Here is a 15,717-nt window from a genome sequence, read left to right on the forward strand (position 1 = left end):
GCATGCACTGCAAACTCGAATGTGATCGTACCCCAAAGACAATCTGAACACTGTGAGGTCCCGTAGTCTCCTACCAGAGAAACACACGAGCCCCTTTTCAATGCAGACGGTGGTTTGACCTACTTGCTCAGATGTTCAGTGCCATTTCTTTTGTTCATGTTGTGCTGCTTTCAACAATGTTTTTCATGAATACCTCTGTATCGTTCATTTAAAAAAAAAAAAAAGTATTAAATAATATTATATGCTTTGAAATGAAAACAACCAATAAAGTCAGCATGTGAATACTATTTGTATTTAAATATGTACAGTGTGAGTCGTTTAGAACAAAGAGAGAATGAAGATAAAAATATGAACAGAGTCTGTTGGCATCAATCGGACTCAATACAATGATATTACAGCTGTTTTTACAGGAGGCAATGCTGAAAAGAAATCCAATTACAGACAATGTACATCTTTTTGGTGAATACCAGTTGGATGATATGTCTGCCAGCATGTTTGTGTCCTTTACTCTATCGCTTATTCTTTCATGAACCATTGGAGACATCTGAAAAGGCAGTTGTGATCTTCTGTCTCAGCCCTGCCATGGAAATTAAGATGGCCTCCTGTTGACAAGAAGGAAACGGTTAAATGAGTGAGATGAACAGGCCGTTTAAAAGGAAATTATAGAGCACAGATGGGTTCATTAATCTGTCACGAAACTGTATTTCTGTCCTCACCTCTGTGCGAATGGTCCTGCTGCCCTGTCCGGGGCACGTGTTGAGGTAAAGGTCAAACAAAACACTGGGGTCACTCACATCCAGGTTTTGGTCAGTATCTACACTGGCTTCCAATCCCTGGAGGCCTCCAAAAACTATCAAGAGATGCCTGTGAAGAGGGAAATGTTACTGTATCTCTGTGAGGCTGCACTTAGACACCAGCATCACACGAATGCCAGCATGCTAAAATACAAAGACAATTCTAGAAAATGACCTTTTTCATTAACTTAATTCAGCACGAAAGCATGCTAACAAATTAAAAATATTTCAAGGATAGTAGAAAATAAAACATTGACCCAGTGACCTCTTGGGACCTACTTGAATGGTGACAGTGTTGCTTGGTCCATGTTGCCGCCCCTCTCTGATGTGCCAATAGTCAGATCATATCCGTCTTTAAAAGGACTTTCTGTGAAAACTGAACCTGCATTAAATAAAAACAAAAGCAGTAGGTAGGAAAGTCACACGCTGGATTCTTGCACAAAAATAAATAAAAGTGATGTTCAACTCTTTCCACTCTGAGATATTACAAATTATTGTGAGGTATATTTTTAAGAGGCAGAACGGGAAACCTACTGAGACAAGACGCCAGGCGGACGGTGTAACCCCAGTAAAGACCTCCTTCAGTCCGGGGCACGTGAGGAGCCACAACAACACCTTTATATAGTTTGCTATCTGCAGATGTTTAAACAGACAAATGAACACAGAGACACTGAACTGATGTGCTACATAATATGAAATAAAGCCTTAAAAACAATCTGATGGAGACAATTACCTGGTTTCTGAGTACTGCTGAGGTGTACTGTGACTCGTAGTCCAGACTGCAGCTGTTTGTCGATGCGAACTTCCTGTGGGACAACACGGACACAGTTAAGTCTCTTATAAACATGAGAAATACAGTGATGATAGTGGCGCTCCCTAGTGGAGTCATGCTCACCTTTCTCATTCCACAGTTGACCAATGAACCTTTTTCTTGTTTAGTCGGCCTGTCGAGGACGATTCCTTCCCGGTACTCAGATTCCTCATCCATCCTCATGTGGTGAGGACTGTCTAAAGGGTTTAGCAAACCTGGTAGGAAATAAAATATGTCCTTGTGTTTTTCTTTTTTTTTTTTTTCTCCATCTACCTATATATGTTATTGGGATACATCAGGGGTCTTCAACGTTTTCCAGGCCAAGGACCCCCAAACTGATGGAGCGGGGACCCCCTACTCATGTATATGTGTATTTAAAGACATTTAAATCTGTGTCTGTCTAATCAACCAAAGCTTTTGCGACCCCCCTGCAGTACCTCTGTGGACCCCCTAGGGGTCGTGGACCCCTATTGAAGACCTCTGGTCCACATTTATGTACAAATTCGTTGCAGAAGCAACTGTTTTTTATGACATGTCAGTCTCTGCAGCTTCCATTTCTGCTATGAAATCATTTCAAAAGTGTGTCTTTCTGACAAATAAAAAATGTTAGGGAGATGGAAAAAGAGCCCTATCTGTCAGGAAACGGTAACAAACTACAGATCAGTTTTTATGAACCATGAATAACAAGGTTTAATCAGAGATTGTTTTTGTTTAGGACACTTTTCAACACTATCTACAGTCGGAGGTGCAGCACTGAAGCACATAAGATCATTTAAACATCAAATTGCTTAATTCTGCTTCTACATTGAAATTAGTATATACTAGCACATGACATTGGGAATAATTTTAATAATTAATTTGCTACTCTTGCTACAGCTGCCTTGGTTTTGTCCAACAGATGTATATTAAATAAATATCAGAGGAATCTGTATATATTTACCTGCATATTGTAAATCTTGATGCATTGGGAAGAACCACTTGCGGAGATACCTGACGGAGAAGAAAAGAAAATGAGCTCAGTCTGAGAAAACGAAGAGGTGATACTAATAATGTTGATCTGATCATTTCTGTACTTACTGTGGACATTCCAGGTACTGAAGTATTCTGGCAAGCTGAATACAAGCATTTCCCTTCTTTCCAACGCCTTTAAATTCTCCCTCAACACTCCTATGGAACGAAGTCAAGAAGTAAGATTTTATATTTTCTATTGGCTTTTTGTTTGGTTAAGAGTTGACTAATGAGCTGAATCTTAATGACAACTCACTTGACATCTTCCCCTTGTTCGTCAAACACAATAATCTCATCGACACAGAACACGACACAAGCTCGAGCGATCTGTCCGGCCAGGTATGTGCGAAGTTCAGCGGACTGAGCGTTGTCCAGGACAGAACCAGGCAGGGCCACGCTCACCGTGTACGGTCGACCTAATACAAACAGATCCCTCATGACAGCACGCTCGTCGCGGTTGTTTAATCTTGAATCCATGAAATGTTAAAATAAAAAAATACCTTTTTTGTTCCGGTTCTGCTCAGTTTTTGCTCTCTCTGCAGCCTCCTGCTGTTTCTGCTTCTCCAACTGTTTTAGCAGCTTGGCTTCTTTCCTTTTCTTCTGAGCCTCTTTTACTGTTATTCAGGAAGAATCAATGACATAGGGGAATGCATTTAAGATAGAAGTAATATACTGTAGGCCTATGTGGACAAATAACAGTTCTCAAAAAAAACAGACTCACAGAAAGCGTCCCAAAATCCTCCCTGATCTTCAATTTTTGCATTTTTAAGTGTCTAGTACTATAACTATTTCTACATGTGGTGGTATTGCAAATATTACTTTTAACAATATAAATATATGACCCAGATGTGAGGATTTCCTGCTTTTCTTTGCCTTATGTGATAGTAAAACGAATATTTTTGGGATCTTGACAAACATGTACACTTTAAAAATAATACATATTCATGATGTTGCATTTTTAACCATGAGCACAATATAAACAAATAAGCACATGAGCTAAAGTGTCCAATATTACGAGTAAATACAGTCGTCTAAGTCATTTTATGAACTGACATGAATTCAAACTTTACCATGTTGCCGTAAACTCGCACAAACACACCTTTAAAGACTTGAACCTTTACCGAATAGAAGTGTAACCACCTGTAAAACTAATTTAGCCACTACACATGCAGCTAAAAGATGTTAGCTAAATGTGGCTAGCGTTAGCCGTGTACTCACGTTCTGTTTTCTTTTTCTTCCAGTCCACGCTGCCTTCGGGCTGTAAAAATAAAAAGCTCATTACGGGTGGTATGAATAAATATACACTGTTATTTTAATGTAAATAATACTACAATAGTACCTGTGAGGACAGAGTTTTGGGTCTTTTAACTGCAACTCCGGTAGACATTTTTACACGCACCAGCACGTGAAGTTTATTTACTTCCGGGTTGACTTCCGCATTTCAAAATAAAAGTCCGCGTTCATTGCGTTTTAATTTAAAAATAGACTTTAAATCCGTACTGCTTTTAAAAGGACCAAATGAACCAAACCCTTATAAATCATCATATCATAAATACCTTTCTTCGAAAGCATTTAACTAAGCTGTATGATCCTTCACTTACTAAGGCTGTTGAAGAGTTTAATCAGTCACTAAAAGAGTCACCTTTTCTGGCTTAAACCATTTTATTTTATTTTCATTCTTTCTTTAATGCCTAAAAGCACTAAAACATTTACAGTGTAATGCAAACTGTTAACTGACGGAATTTTATAGCCACTCGTATCACGTCAGCTTCAAAGTCCACCTGTGCAAGAGTATATTATCCTTTACCAAATGTTTCAGCAACGCTGTTATTTAGGAACCTCATCCTGACATTATTAAGCACATTATATAAGAGTACACAGTAAGAGTGTTTACATTTTTTTAATTTACAGGTTTATTAAATGGACTGCTTACTTTTATTTAAAACAAATATCACCACAGTTGAAATGTGACATAAAGTACAGGTGCACAATTTAATTTAAAAAATCACTAATATATTTCTTTTGTAAATACTGAAAAAACTTTCCTCAATAAAAGTGGACGCTGTGTTTCTTTGTGTCGTTAAGCGCACAACTACAGGGACGTAGCCTGGAAGAATCTGGGTGGACGGATACTGTCTCGCGTCGTGGGTGATTTTAATTTCCTTGACTCCACTTTTTCAAAATTTCCTCTGCAGCATCCAGAGTAGAGTCCTCCTGTTAGACAAAGATTATGAGAGTGATTTAGAAAACAGAGAAAGAGCAACAAGGCGAGAGGTTCTTTGCAATTATTATCTGTGCTGAGTCTACCTTGACAAAGCAGAATCGGATGTATTTGTCAAAGTCCTTGCTGTGCTCTGGGCTGTAGAACGCAGAGACAGGGATTGTTGCTAAACCCTGTAAGGAAAATAAGAAGATTAGAAAGGAAAACTGAGGACATTCCTCAAATCATTTATCCAACATTTATTCCTATATTAATCTTTACCTTCTCTTTAACAAGCCATTTAACAAATCTGAAGTCATGAGATTCATCCTTGGTGCTCTCGTCATTGAAGTCCACCTCTGTTTAAAAAAAAAGCCTGGATTTAGCCAAATAAATAAAGACATGAATAGAGCTGGCTCAGATGATCATCCATCACTCACTGATGGAGGAGATGTCTGTGACCATGAAATAGCCTCCCTCTGGCATGATGGGCTGCAGACCGATGCCCTGCAGACACGAGGCCAGCTTCTTCCTCTTCTGGTACAGCATGGCCGGCAGCTGCTGGAAGTAGCTCTCTGGAGTACCGCACAGCTCGTACTCTGTCTCAAATCCATGAGCTACTGCCTCCTGTTGACGACAAAGATACAAGAGGATACAGGAGCTGCAGCGATGCAACAGAGGTTGAATCTACCATTGTGATAAACGGATATAAAGCTAAAATCCCCAGCTAAAATAATCCACTAAATTAAACAGCCGAGTTAATATTTATTCCTGTAAATCCTGATTTACCCCTTAAATTATATTTCGCTTGCTTAAGGAATTACCTGAGCGGCTGTTGGACAGTGGTAAACAGAATTCTGATGAACGGTTTTCATGTGTTTCACAATATGTTCAGAACCGATTGCCCAGCCAACCTGAAAAGAATGAATAAATAAATAAATGAATAAATAAATAAATAAAATGAGGTCAAGGTAACAGTTTGAAGTAAAGAAGTACCTTCCAGCCAGTAGCACTAAAGGTCTTTCCAGCGCTGCCAATAGTGACAGTTCTCTCCCACATGCCAGGAAGGCTGGCTGTCAATGACACAAACATAATATGCTATAATGCTTTCTGTTATTTTTTTTTTGTGTGTATTGTCTGATGAGCTCTGGCTGTATCTCACCTATCTTCACATGCTTGACTCCGTCGTACGTGAGCCACTCGTACACCTCGTCGCTGATGCACAGCAAATCGTGCTTGATACAGAGATCAGCAATCATTTGGAGCTCTTCGGCCTTGTACACCTGTAACGGACATGGATACATACATCTTGTGACCGAGAAGGGATTTAAATGGACAACAAAATATTATTGAAAAGTTCACCCACAGCACATTTATGCTCAGAGATATGCAAACTCTTACTACTCTGGTCTTACCTTGCCTAGTGGGTTGTTGGGAGTGTTGATAACTATGGCTTTTGTGCGTGGAGTGATTTTACCGGACAGCTCCTCTGCAGAAAGAACCCAGTCTGCACTTGACAGGATGTTGCTGCCCTCCCTCTGACATTAAGAAAAGAGAAGAACTAATTATTTCTGTGATTTAAACATTTAAATCAGCATAAACAATAACAGACATTCTCTCGAAACTTTTTTTTGTTAATATAACTGAACAACACTCTGGCTTCCTCCTAGCGTCCAAAGACATGCTTGTTAGGTTCACTGGTGATTCTAAATTGGCCGTGGGCGTGCATGTGAGTGTGAATGGTTGTCTGTCTCTCTGTGTTAGCTCTGCCAAAGACTGTAGACCTGTCCAGGGTGTACCCCGCCTCTTGCAACCCTTCACAGGACAAGCGGTTACAGAAGATGAATGAATGAATAACTGAACAACTCACCGGTCTCAAAGGTACATACACTCCCTTCCCTCCAGTCATCATCACCATGGGCTGGTAGCAGTCAAAGAATGGTTCAACTATTATGACCTGAAAGACAAATCTCTGTTAGCTCCGCTTTATTAAACACTAATGCATGCAATAAAGAACATTAAGAGCTCATATAATTTGCGATTCTTGGCTCTCTTCTGCCTAAACTACTGCTTCAGAATTGAACATCCTAACCTGACTTGAGTGTTGATCTTAATACCTCATCGCCTTCGTCAATCAGAGCCTGAAATGCACAGAAAAGAGCCTGATAGGCTCCAACTGTGACAAGGATGTCTTCAAAAGGGTCGATCTCATGTCCCATGATCCTGCTGAAGTATTTAGCCAGACTTTTTACAAGAGGAGGATGGCCCTGTTGGAGGAAAAAACATAAAAACAGAAGGTGATTCAATGGTAATACTTGGCAAAAACGAGTGAAATCATTACAACAAGGTCTGAAATAAGCATGCCGACATTCATAGAAAGATAAACATTGGTGTATTTCCACTTACGAAACCTCGGGTGTACTGGTGCATTTGGGGTCCGCCACTCACGGCTTTACAGAAAGCATCCTGGACAAACTGCGGAGGGGAGAAGTCAGGAAATCCCTGTCCCAGGTTCACTGCCTTGTAGTCTGCTGCGAGCTGAGTGAACTCAACCCTGTTGATGCGAGACAGGTCAGATTATGTAATGATATACATATTTACCAAAGAGGTATATGAGCAAAAATCATGTGATAGTTTATGCTACTGTTTCACAAGTAGGCCAGAAAATAATAATTTACAGCAATACATGATGCAGATAAATAACTACAGTAAAAATAATCTTGTATAATGTGTTTTAAATCTCAGTGGCATCTAGACATGCAGTGCTGGATAAGGTATTTAGATCCTTCAGTTAAGTAAAAGGATCTCGAGAGAGAGGTTTCACGCTCTCTCTAGAGTGAAACCATTACAGAAGTTTAGAGGGTGGGAAAATACACTATTCGGTGGACCAGTAGACAACTCATAAAACATCTGAAACGTGACTTGGAGTAGATAGAGGTTTCATAAGAAGTAAGAGGTCAAAGAGATCACAAACCACTGGTTTAATCTTTAACAATGTGTAGTTTTATTTGTCCATTTGTAAAATGTCACTTCAAAACGAACTAAATCTGTGACATGAATGCAGTGGAGCAAAAAGTACAATATTTCTGTCCAAACTGTATTGAAGTGGAAATATAAGGTAACATAAAATGGATTACTAGTTGTACTTGTACTCAGAAATTGTACTTGAGTAGATGCATGTAGTTACTTTCCACCACTGCAGACACATAGTTTTGGTTGTGTATTATTCAATATTTTCATTCATAACTCAGAATCCAATGAAGAGAAATTAATATATGTTTTTTATTTATTTGTGAAGCCAACACCCTTAAAAAAAAAAAAAGACAATTGGCTGGTCTTCAGCAGATTGTCTGTAGACTGCTTTCAGTTTAATACCCAAGTCTAAAAGAGGAAATGAAAAATAAATGGGTCATATGTTTGCCCAGATTATGAAATATCCCTCTGATGTTTCTGCCAAGACCCAGATGAAAAAATTTAGTATTTATGGCATATATTCAACATTTAAGTATACATTTTAATTTTATGTGACAATTTAAATATTAAAAAAAACTTTGCCTCAGGCCTGTGACGCCCCCATGCTCCACCAATCAGATCAGATTAAGTTAGATCACAGAGAGCAGAAAACAAAAAAACAGAAACAGACAACAGGATCACGTGTCAATTTCTGCAGGTTCTTGAATGCAACATTTACACGCACTGTCTAATGTCAACAGATAAGCAGCAAATATTAGTCTGGAACATGTTGCATTTTACATTTATTAGGATTCATATTCGTGTGTTTGTTTGTGCACATAATATCTCTCAAACCTTTAATATTATCTCTTACCAAAGGTTTTTATCGACACCCTCTGTTCTGCGCGCATGAATTCGCCTGGACATGATTATCTAAAACAAAAAAAGCACATTTTTAATTACGCCACGCCACTGCATAAAAGCTTATTTTTTTTCTTTTAGTACAACTGCACCTACCTTGTGACTGTTTATTACTGAACTCTGACGAATTAAAATCAGATTAGCAACCAGATTCCGGATTATTCCCATGAACTGACGGTCATCGCCCCAGACAGGAAAGCGCAGTAGATTTTACGCTTTCACCTCCTCTGCTCTGGAAAAGTGCTCTACTTATGTTTCTCCTGACATGAAACTACTGAGGCTGCAAATACTAAAGCAGTGGTGACTTTATATGTGGACTTCTCGCACCTCCCCTTTAACCTCCTTGTGTTTTCATTTCTACTTCCTGTTTGGGCGGAGCGAGACATGACAACCAGAAACAGCGACACTGACGGTTTAACCAGAAAAAAAAACTAATTCATGACTGACACAACCAGCTCAGCAGTATGTTAGGACTATAAAATAATCATACAATAAATTACTACATGAGTAATTTGATATTTTTGGGTAATCGGCTTAATCGTTGTATCTCACGGAAACGTTGCCACTTTTTGAGAAGTCTCTGCCGGTTGCCTGGCAACCTCAGGACAAAATTTAAATCACTGCGCCTAGCAAAAAAACAGTAAAAATAGTCCGGTATAAAACCCACAAATAAAACCCCCTAACATTTTTATTCAAACACTTTTTGTACAATTGTCCAAAAAAATAATACGTGTTCATTATCTGAAGTGTTGGCAGGCTTGTATTACCGTTAGAAAGACTATTTTTTATGCTATGCTAACTCAGCAAACCAGCTGCTAACTAGCTTCAAATGTACTACTACTACTACTACTACTAATTTGAATAAAATTTTCTAATTGAATTAAAAATATAAAAAAGCATACTTCCCCAAAAAATCTATCCTTTAAAATAAGTGGAATAAGAAAATAAACCAGAAGTTAGATCATATTTTATTGACCACGGCTCACATGAACAAGAAAAACGTGAACCGATATGTGCACAAGCATCACACCCTCATATCATTTCAATATGACATTGCCATATAAAAGACGTATTTATTTATTGAGACATGCTGCAGATTATCTTGCTCTAAACTGCAGCCTTTTTCAAGTCCTCGGGCAGCACTCTGCCCCTCTTCCGTGCCTTGTCCTTCTTCTTCTCTATCCTGCCTTTGTTTCGTTTCTGGATGTTCTTTCGCCTCTTGTCCTGCCGTTGCTGCATCTTGCCAACGACATTCTCGTTGCGTTGGTCCCATCTCTTCTTCTTCTGAGCGTGGCTATTCTCCTTCTTCTTCAACGAACTGCGCAGCATGTTCTCATCGTCTTTGATTTTGAGGCCCTCTGCCTTATAAAGCATATTTGTCCATTTAATCTTGGTTTCCATCTCCTTGGCCTTCTCCTCGTCTTTCTCTCTCAGCTCTTGCAGCTTCTCCTTGCGAGCCTCCACGCGTTTGAGCAGCTGCTTATAGTTCTTCCCCGTCAGTGGTGTTAACTGGCCTTTCATAGCTTGTTTCTTCATCTTCTTTTTCTGCATTTTGTCTATATATCCCTCTTCCACCGTCTCCACCTTGTTGTACACAATAGCCGTCACATTTTTTTTGCTTGTGACAGGGGCAGGCTGTTGTTCTTCCTGTTTTATCTCTGGCGGCTGCTCTTGTCCATTTTGTTCGGCCTTTTTCTTCATAATAAATTCTTTTCTCTTCCTCTTCTTGCGCTCCCGCTCGAGCTTTCGCTTTGCTCGCTTTGCCTGGACTGCCTCTGATAATGAATCCTTTGGAGTCCCCTGAAAAAAACATGTGTCATCAAGGTTAATCAAGTATTTGGTGGCTCTATTTTCCGGGTAAGAATTTCCAAATTTTCCAACATTAAAAGTCAGTCCTTGATGAAATACAGCAAACATGAGTTCATGGGGTGCTCACTCCAACAGGTGAGGACCCTCTGACTTGATGTAAGACCATGAACACATTAAGCTTTGCTGCATTTGTTGTTGCATGCAGTCTCCCAATTTCCAATCAGCAGCATTTTGAGCGTAAGGACTCAGAAACAATCAATGGCAGTCGAAGTAAACACTCAAATGCGCCATCTTTATAAACTGCATACCTGTCCTCTGGACGCTTCAATCTTTTCATGTAGCCTCTTGCGCAATACATCCACTGTGGAGAAGCTTGCGTCTACATTTCCTCCTTTAAGAAACAAAAAATAAATAAAACGATCACCAGTGGCGTCAAGAATATTCATGCTGGTATTAAAGGATTACCGAACACTGAAAAACGTACTGTACCTTTAGGCTTCTGTGTTGCAGAACCATTTACATTCTCAGTTTTGGACTTGTCTTGTTTTACAGCTGCTGGGCTTTTCTGAGACGCTGGGGAGGGCGAAGGCTTCTGTTGGGGTTTAGGAGGTTTCCTGTCGTCGCCTTCATCTTTAGTGTGCTTCTTTTTACATTTTTTCTTTTTCTTTGGAGGATCCGCATCACTTTTTCCCTTGAAAGGAACTACAGACAGAAAAACAACATATTTGTTGATGATCACATGCATTTAACATTATAATAAATGCCCGCACGTTGAACCGTCTTGGTGCTTAGCGTATTTACCAAAGTAGGAACCGTAACAGGCTTAAGCCGACTAACTGTAGGAAAACAAGTCATCACAGATCAGCTCATGAGAAAATCCTCACGGGCCTCTCGTTTCTTCCTTTTCTAGAGGTAAAAGCCACTAACAGCTGATCTTGTGGGTGGCTCTTCCCCACAGAAAGTGATGCAGTTAGCTGTAGACTCTCTTTTTGATGTTGTTGGTAGACCAGAGCAGCGCTGCCTCTACTATTTTGGAGAAAATATCCTGCTAAAAATGTCGTAATATAAAGGAAGTAGCCTTTGCATTCCCTGATCACAGACTGCATGTCTTAAAGGTTTGACAAATCCATTTCAAATATAATTTCACCCCAAAATTGTTCTGTTTGAATATTTTCTTAATTGCCTACAAGGTGGACCCAAACAATGAGTTAATTATTTTATTGTATTCAACCTTAGAAAACACTAAAGCGAGACAGCGCCTCCTTTGGTGAACTCCAGTAATTACCAGGATGTTTAATGACACATATACTGACTTTTAAATGTTTTCCTTCAACGTCTAAAACATAAATCGTGAACGTAAATACAACATGTTCCAGCTACAGAGCAAAAAAATGTGCAGAAGCAAGTAAATTAACCGACACAGTGAGGTAACATTACCAAACGGTCTCTTCCTTGGCTCCTGGTCTCGTTGAGAAATGACTCTACTTGCAAGTTTTTGAATGTACGAGTCCTTTGAGGCGAGATCCATGTCGACGACAGAACCAATACTTCACCTTGAATCCCACTAAAACTGACTCAGAACGGCAAGAGTTTTAAATATCAACACACTTCTGTACACACGTGGGGTAGAAGCACTGACTGCTGTACGTAAAAACATCAGTGGGCGGAGCATCGTCCAACCGGAAGTAGTAACACCAAAAGCGGTCCCCTTCCGAGCAGAAACATGTCGGTTATGTATCTGTTACCAAGTTGTTCGTGTGATTCTCTTTAAAGCGACTTCTATTCATTCTTTGCTTCAGAATGGCCTCCCTGAAATCACTGATAGCTTACTCCAGCAGGGTGTTTCCGACACTACAAAAGCAGGTGAGTTTTCTTTTGTTTACATCCCAAAAAAGAAAAAAGCGATCTGAATGTCATGTTCACCGGTGGTTGTGCAATTTGCAGATACTCGAGTTCAGTTTGTTTCTCTGTAATTGCAGCCCCATGTCACTTACATCAAGAGGACTTTCCTCCTGTCCAGACTCCCAGTCTTCAAACGTGCAGACGGTACAAGAAATATTCTTCACAATGACACCGCACTCCGGCTTTTATTTTCACTTCATGTTTACTCGCGTACCAAGATCACTAAAGAGGTCAACAGATGCAATAACACATTAAATATTTTTTAAAAGACGAAAATGTACAGGAAAAAATATATACACTGACGATTTAGAATATTTTAAGGGATAAACACATAGTTTTAACACTTTAAAAAACAAACAAACAAACAAAAAAACATGAGATAAGAATCAGGTGGTAAGCACTGATGCCTGACAGCAAAAAGGTTCCGGGTTCGAATCCTGGCCGACTGCTTAATTTCTGTGTGGAGTTTGCATGTTCTCCCTGTGTCTGCGTGGGTTCTCTCCGGGTACTCCGGCTTCCTCCCACTGCCCAAAGACGCTTATTAACTGGTGATTCTAAATTGGCCATAGGCCTGTGAGTGTGTATGGTTGTCTGTCTCTGTGTTAACACTTACAGCACTTTAATAATGCAAAGATTGCATATCGTACATATATCAATAAAATATTGAAATTATTTCAGTTTAAATTTACATAATTATCAAGTTTAAAACGTGTTGCATCATGTCTGAATAATACTTATGAATAATCTTGACGCTTATCATATCATAGAGTAAAAATGATATAATATTGTTCCATCATTTATTTTACAAGGCTATTCCAGTATGCAGTTACATATCTATGTCTGCTGTACATTTCCAGGAGGGTCCATCAACGCTGGGCGACTGTTTATCTCCACGGCAGCCAAAGCAGAGAAAGGAGAGGACTCCTTCCTCAAGTGGTTCCTGCTGCTCATTCCTGCCACCACCTTTGGCCTGGGCACATGGCAGGTATTGCTTTTTAAATCATTCTCTAACGTCTTTGGTTTTATTGTTGCTGTCGTTGTTGTTGTTGTTGGATGCATTTCTACTACTTTGATTTCTGGTGAAGGTGAAAAGGCGTCAGTGGAAAATGTCTCTGATTGACGACCTGACGCGACTCACCAATGCAGAACCCATTCCTCTTCCTCTTGAGTGAGTAAATGGTAGATCAAATGATGGGTCATGCTCACACAGACTTTTACACTAAGAGCACCTACAGACATTTACGTCTACGGTCACTCATGTTGCACAACTTTGAGGAGTAGAAGTGCTCTCTCTCTCTCAGGGTCATGAAAATGTGCAATACCTCATGTACATATTAAAAATGTCCCTATGTGCTTGAAATGAAGCTGACTGTAAACAATCCAATATAGTAATCAATACAGGTGTCAAATATCACTTTACATATGGCAAAAGTTTAAAACACACAGAAGTAACACAGTCATACAGAACATAATATGAGACGATCAAAATTCTGTGAGTAAGGATGCTGTATATTGAGTCTAAATGAGCATTTGTGCATGTTTTTTCTCCCTGGACCATTAGTCCTCACGAGCTGAATGAGCTGGAGTACAGAAGGGTGAAGGTACGTGGGCGTTACGACCACTCCCAGGAGCTGTACATCTTGCCCCGCTCCCCCGTCGACCCAGAGAAAGAGGCCCGAGAGGCCGGGAGGCTGAGTTCAAGCGGGGAGACCGGCGCTAACGTAATCACCCCATTCCACTGCACTGACCTCGGGTAGGATGCCGCATTATACGTCTCATGAACTGAGCTGTGATCTTGCACTTTATCTAACCAGCGTTAATCTCTGTTGCCTCCGAAGCATCACGATCCTGGTGAACAGAGGGTACGTGCCGAGGCAGAAGATAAGACCAGAGACCAGGATGAAGGGGCAGGTTAGTGTTTCAGGCGATGTTTCGCATCCCAGGGGCTTCTTCAGGTCTCAATGACTGGTGGGGAGTTTGTTTTTAATATGGGTGGGGACCACTTGAACCTTACATGACTAGGGTCTGTTAACAACCAGACACCTGCATTTTTTTCGCAGCTTTGTATTTTGGGCACGACTGAGAATCTTCACATAGGATTAGGTGTTATCACTTTGTGAAACTGTCTCATATTTTTTTATGATAAAACATCCCCACTAACAAGTTCGCAGACACAAGAACACATTTTACAGACCATTAGTCTCACCTGCCCCTCAAGCATCCCTCCATCATTCCTCTGCAGCCTATCCAGACTTATTTACCAGAGTAAACTACCGCCTTTCTGCAGGTGGAGGATGAGGTGGAATTGGTAGGAGTGGTCAGGCTGACAGAGGTTCGTAAACCCTTCGTACCAAACAATGACGTGGAGAGAAACCGCTGGCATTACCGCGACCTGGAGGCCATGTCCAGCGTCACCGGAGCTGCACCCATCTTCATTGATGCTGACTACAGTAAAGTCTCATTAATTATAGATTACTTAGAAACAAAACTCGCTGCAGGTGTTCAGAACAGTTAACCATGTCACTCGCATCAATAAAAATATGTTGAATGACTTTTTTCTTGTCATGCAGGGAGCACCATTCCTGGTGGACCAATAGGTGGACAGACCAGAGTCACACTGAGGAATGAACACATGCAGTACATCGTAACATGGTAGGTAGAGGCTTCACTTCTTAGCCGTCTCAATCATGTTCATTTTAACTGTTCTGAATATTTACTTCTGTTTTCCTTAGGTATGGCTTGTGTGCAGCTACCTCCTACATGTGGTATGCGAAGTTCATCAAGAAGATTAAACTGTAATTGTTGAAAGGAGTGAAGTTGTTACGCATGGATCCTTTGGCATATTGCAAACTTAATATATACTTCCTCTGTACTGTATCAGGTCCAGTATGCTCAAATCAGTATGTAAATAGCTTAATACATATGAAAATAAAATTAATTGGCTCTGATTGTTCTGTGCCATGAACTCAGTATTATTTTGGAGGTTAAAATCTCATGTCCTGCAACTTGCAGTCTTAAAAGATTTACGCTAAAACCCTTCTCTAGTATTCTATTGCTAGCTGCAGTTTGTTCATTGAAACTCATCAAGATCCAGTACCTCAGATCCAGTCAGTTTAAGACATTACAGACCCCAGATCAGTTGCATACTTTATACAACTTCAGCTTTTTACAAATCATTTTAATATAACTTGTACTGTAGAGCCCACATAGGGATATTTTCTGCATCTGACGCATCCATTAATTAACAGTGTACACTCAGAGCAGTGAACTCTTCAGTCCCCAGCTGCTTCCCTACCCACTGTCAACTCCCCCCAAAACTA

General features: G+C 40.1%; 4 protein-coding genes across 5 annotated transcripts; 1 reads left to right on the forward strand and 3 right to left on the reverse strand.

Moving 5' to 3' along the window:
* Positions 1-270: 270 nt before the first annotated feature.
* Positions 271-4,117, reverse strand: spout1 (SPOUT domain containing methyltransferase 1; the record flags this gene model as incomplete). Of its 2 annotated transcripts, XM_084572764.1 has the most annotated exons (12): positions 3,953-4,117; positions 3,832-3,871; positions 3,114-3,227; positions 2,870-3,029; positions 2,683-2,772; positions 2,546-2,595; positions 1,690-1,820; positions 1,528-1,600; positions 1,329-1,427; positions 1,074-1,176; positions 717-864; positions 271-602 (listed from the first exon to the last, which is right to left on the reverse strand). In XM_084572764.1, exons 1-12 carry the CDS (start codon positions 3,998-4,000, stop codon positions 525-527), a joined length of 1,134 nt encoding a protein of 377 aa, XP_084428890.1. In that variant the 5' UTR covers positions 4,001-4,117. The 2 variants fall into 2 exon arrangements, with proteins under 2 accessions (XP_084428890.1, XP_084428889.1); XM_084572763.1 differs by lacking the exon at positions 271-602 and having other exon boundaries at positions 624-864.
* Positions 4,118-4,164: 47 nt separating this feature from the next.
* Positions 4,165-8,999, reverse strand: kyat1 (kynurenine aminotransferase 1). The gene is made up of 13 exons (XM_084572762.1): positions 8,783-8,999; positions 8,640-8,698; positions 7,220-7,367; positions 6,931-7,080; positions 6,684-6,770; positions 6,229-6,351; positions 5,976-6,096; positions 5,810-5,886; positions 5,638-5,727; positions 5,254-5,440; positions 5,096-5,172; positions 4,921-5,007; positions 4,165-4,827 (listed from the first exon to the last, which is right to left on the reverse strand). The coding sequence occupies exons 1-13, from the start codon at positions 8,852-8,854 to the stop codon at positions 4,768-4,770; spliced, it is 1,338 nt and encodes a 445-aa protein (XP_084428888.1). The 5' UTR covers positions 8,855-8,999; the 3' UTR covers positions 4,165-4,767.
* A 636-nt stretch (positions 9,000-9,635) lies between these two features.
* Positions 9,636-12,147, reverse strand: surf6 (surfeit 6). The gene is made up of 4 exons (XM_084572841.1): positions 11,933-12,147; positions 10,985-11,197; positions 10,804-10,886; positions 9,636-10,486 (listed from the first exon to the last, which is right to left on the reverse strand). The coding sequence occupies exons 1-4, from the start codon at positions 12,021-12,023 to the stop codon at positions 9,794-9,796; spliced, it is 1,080 nt and encodes a 359-aa protein (XP_084428967.1). The 5' UTR covers positions 12,024-12,147; the 3' UTR covers positions 9,636-9,793.
* Positions 12,148-12,186: 39 nt separating this feature from the next.
* surf1 (SURF1 cytochrome c oxidase assembly factor) lies at positions 12,187-15,598 on the forward strand. Its single transcript, XM_084572842.1, has 9 exons — positions 12,187-12,358; positions 12,475-12,541; positions 13,255-13,382; positions 13,483-13,565; positions 13,959-14,150; positions 14,236-14,308; positions 14,685-14,847; positions 14,968-15,049; positions 15,130-15,598. The coding sequence occupies exons 1-9, from the start codon at positions 12,296-12,298 to the stop codon at positions 15,194-15,196; spliced, it is 918 nt and encodes a 305-aa protein (XP_084428968.1). The 5' UTR covers positions 12,187-12,295; the 3' UTR covers positions 15,197-15,598.
* The last annotated feature ends 119 nt before the right edge of the window (positions 15,599-15,717 follow it).

Source organism: Chelon labrosus (genome assembly GCF_963514085.1).
Source record: "Chelon labrosus genome assembly, chromosome: 22".
NCBI classification, from domain to species: domain Eukaryota; kingdom Metazoa; phylum Chordata; class Actinopteri; order Mugiliformes; family Mugilidae; genus Chelon; species Chelon labrosus.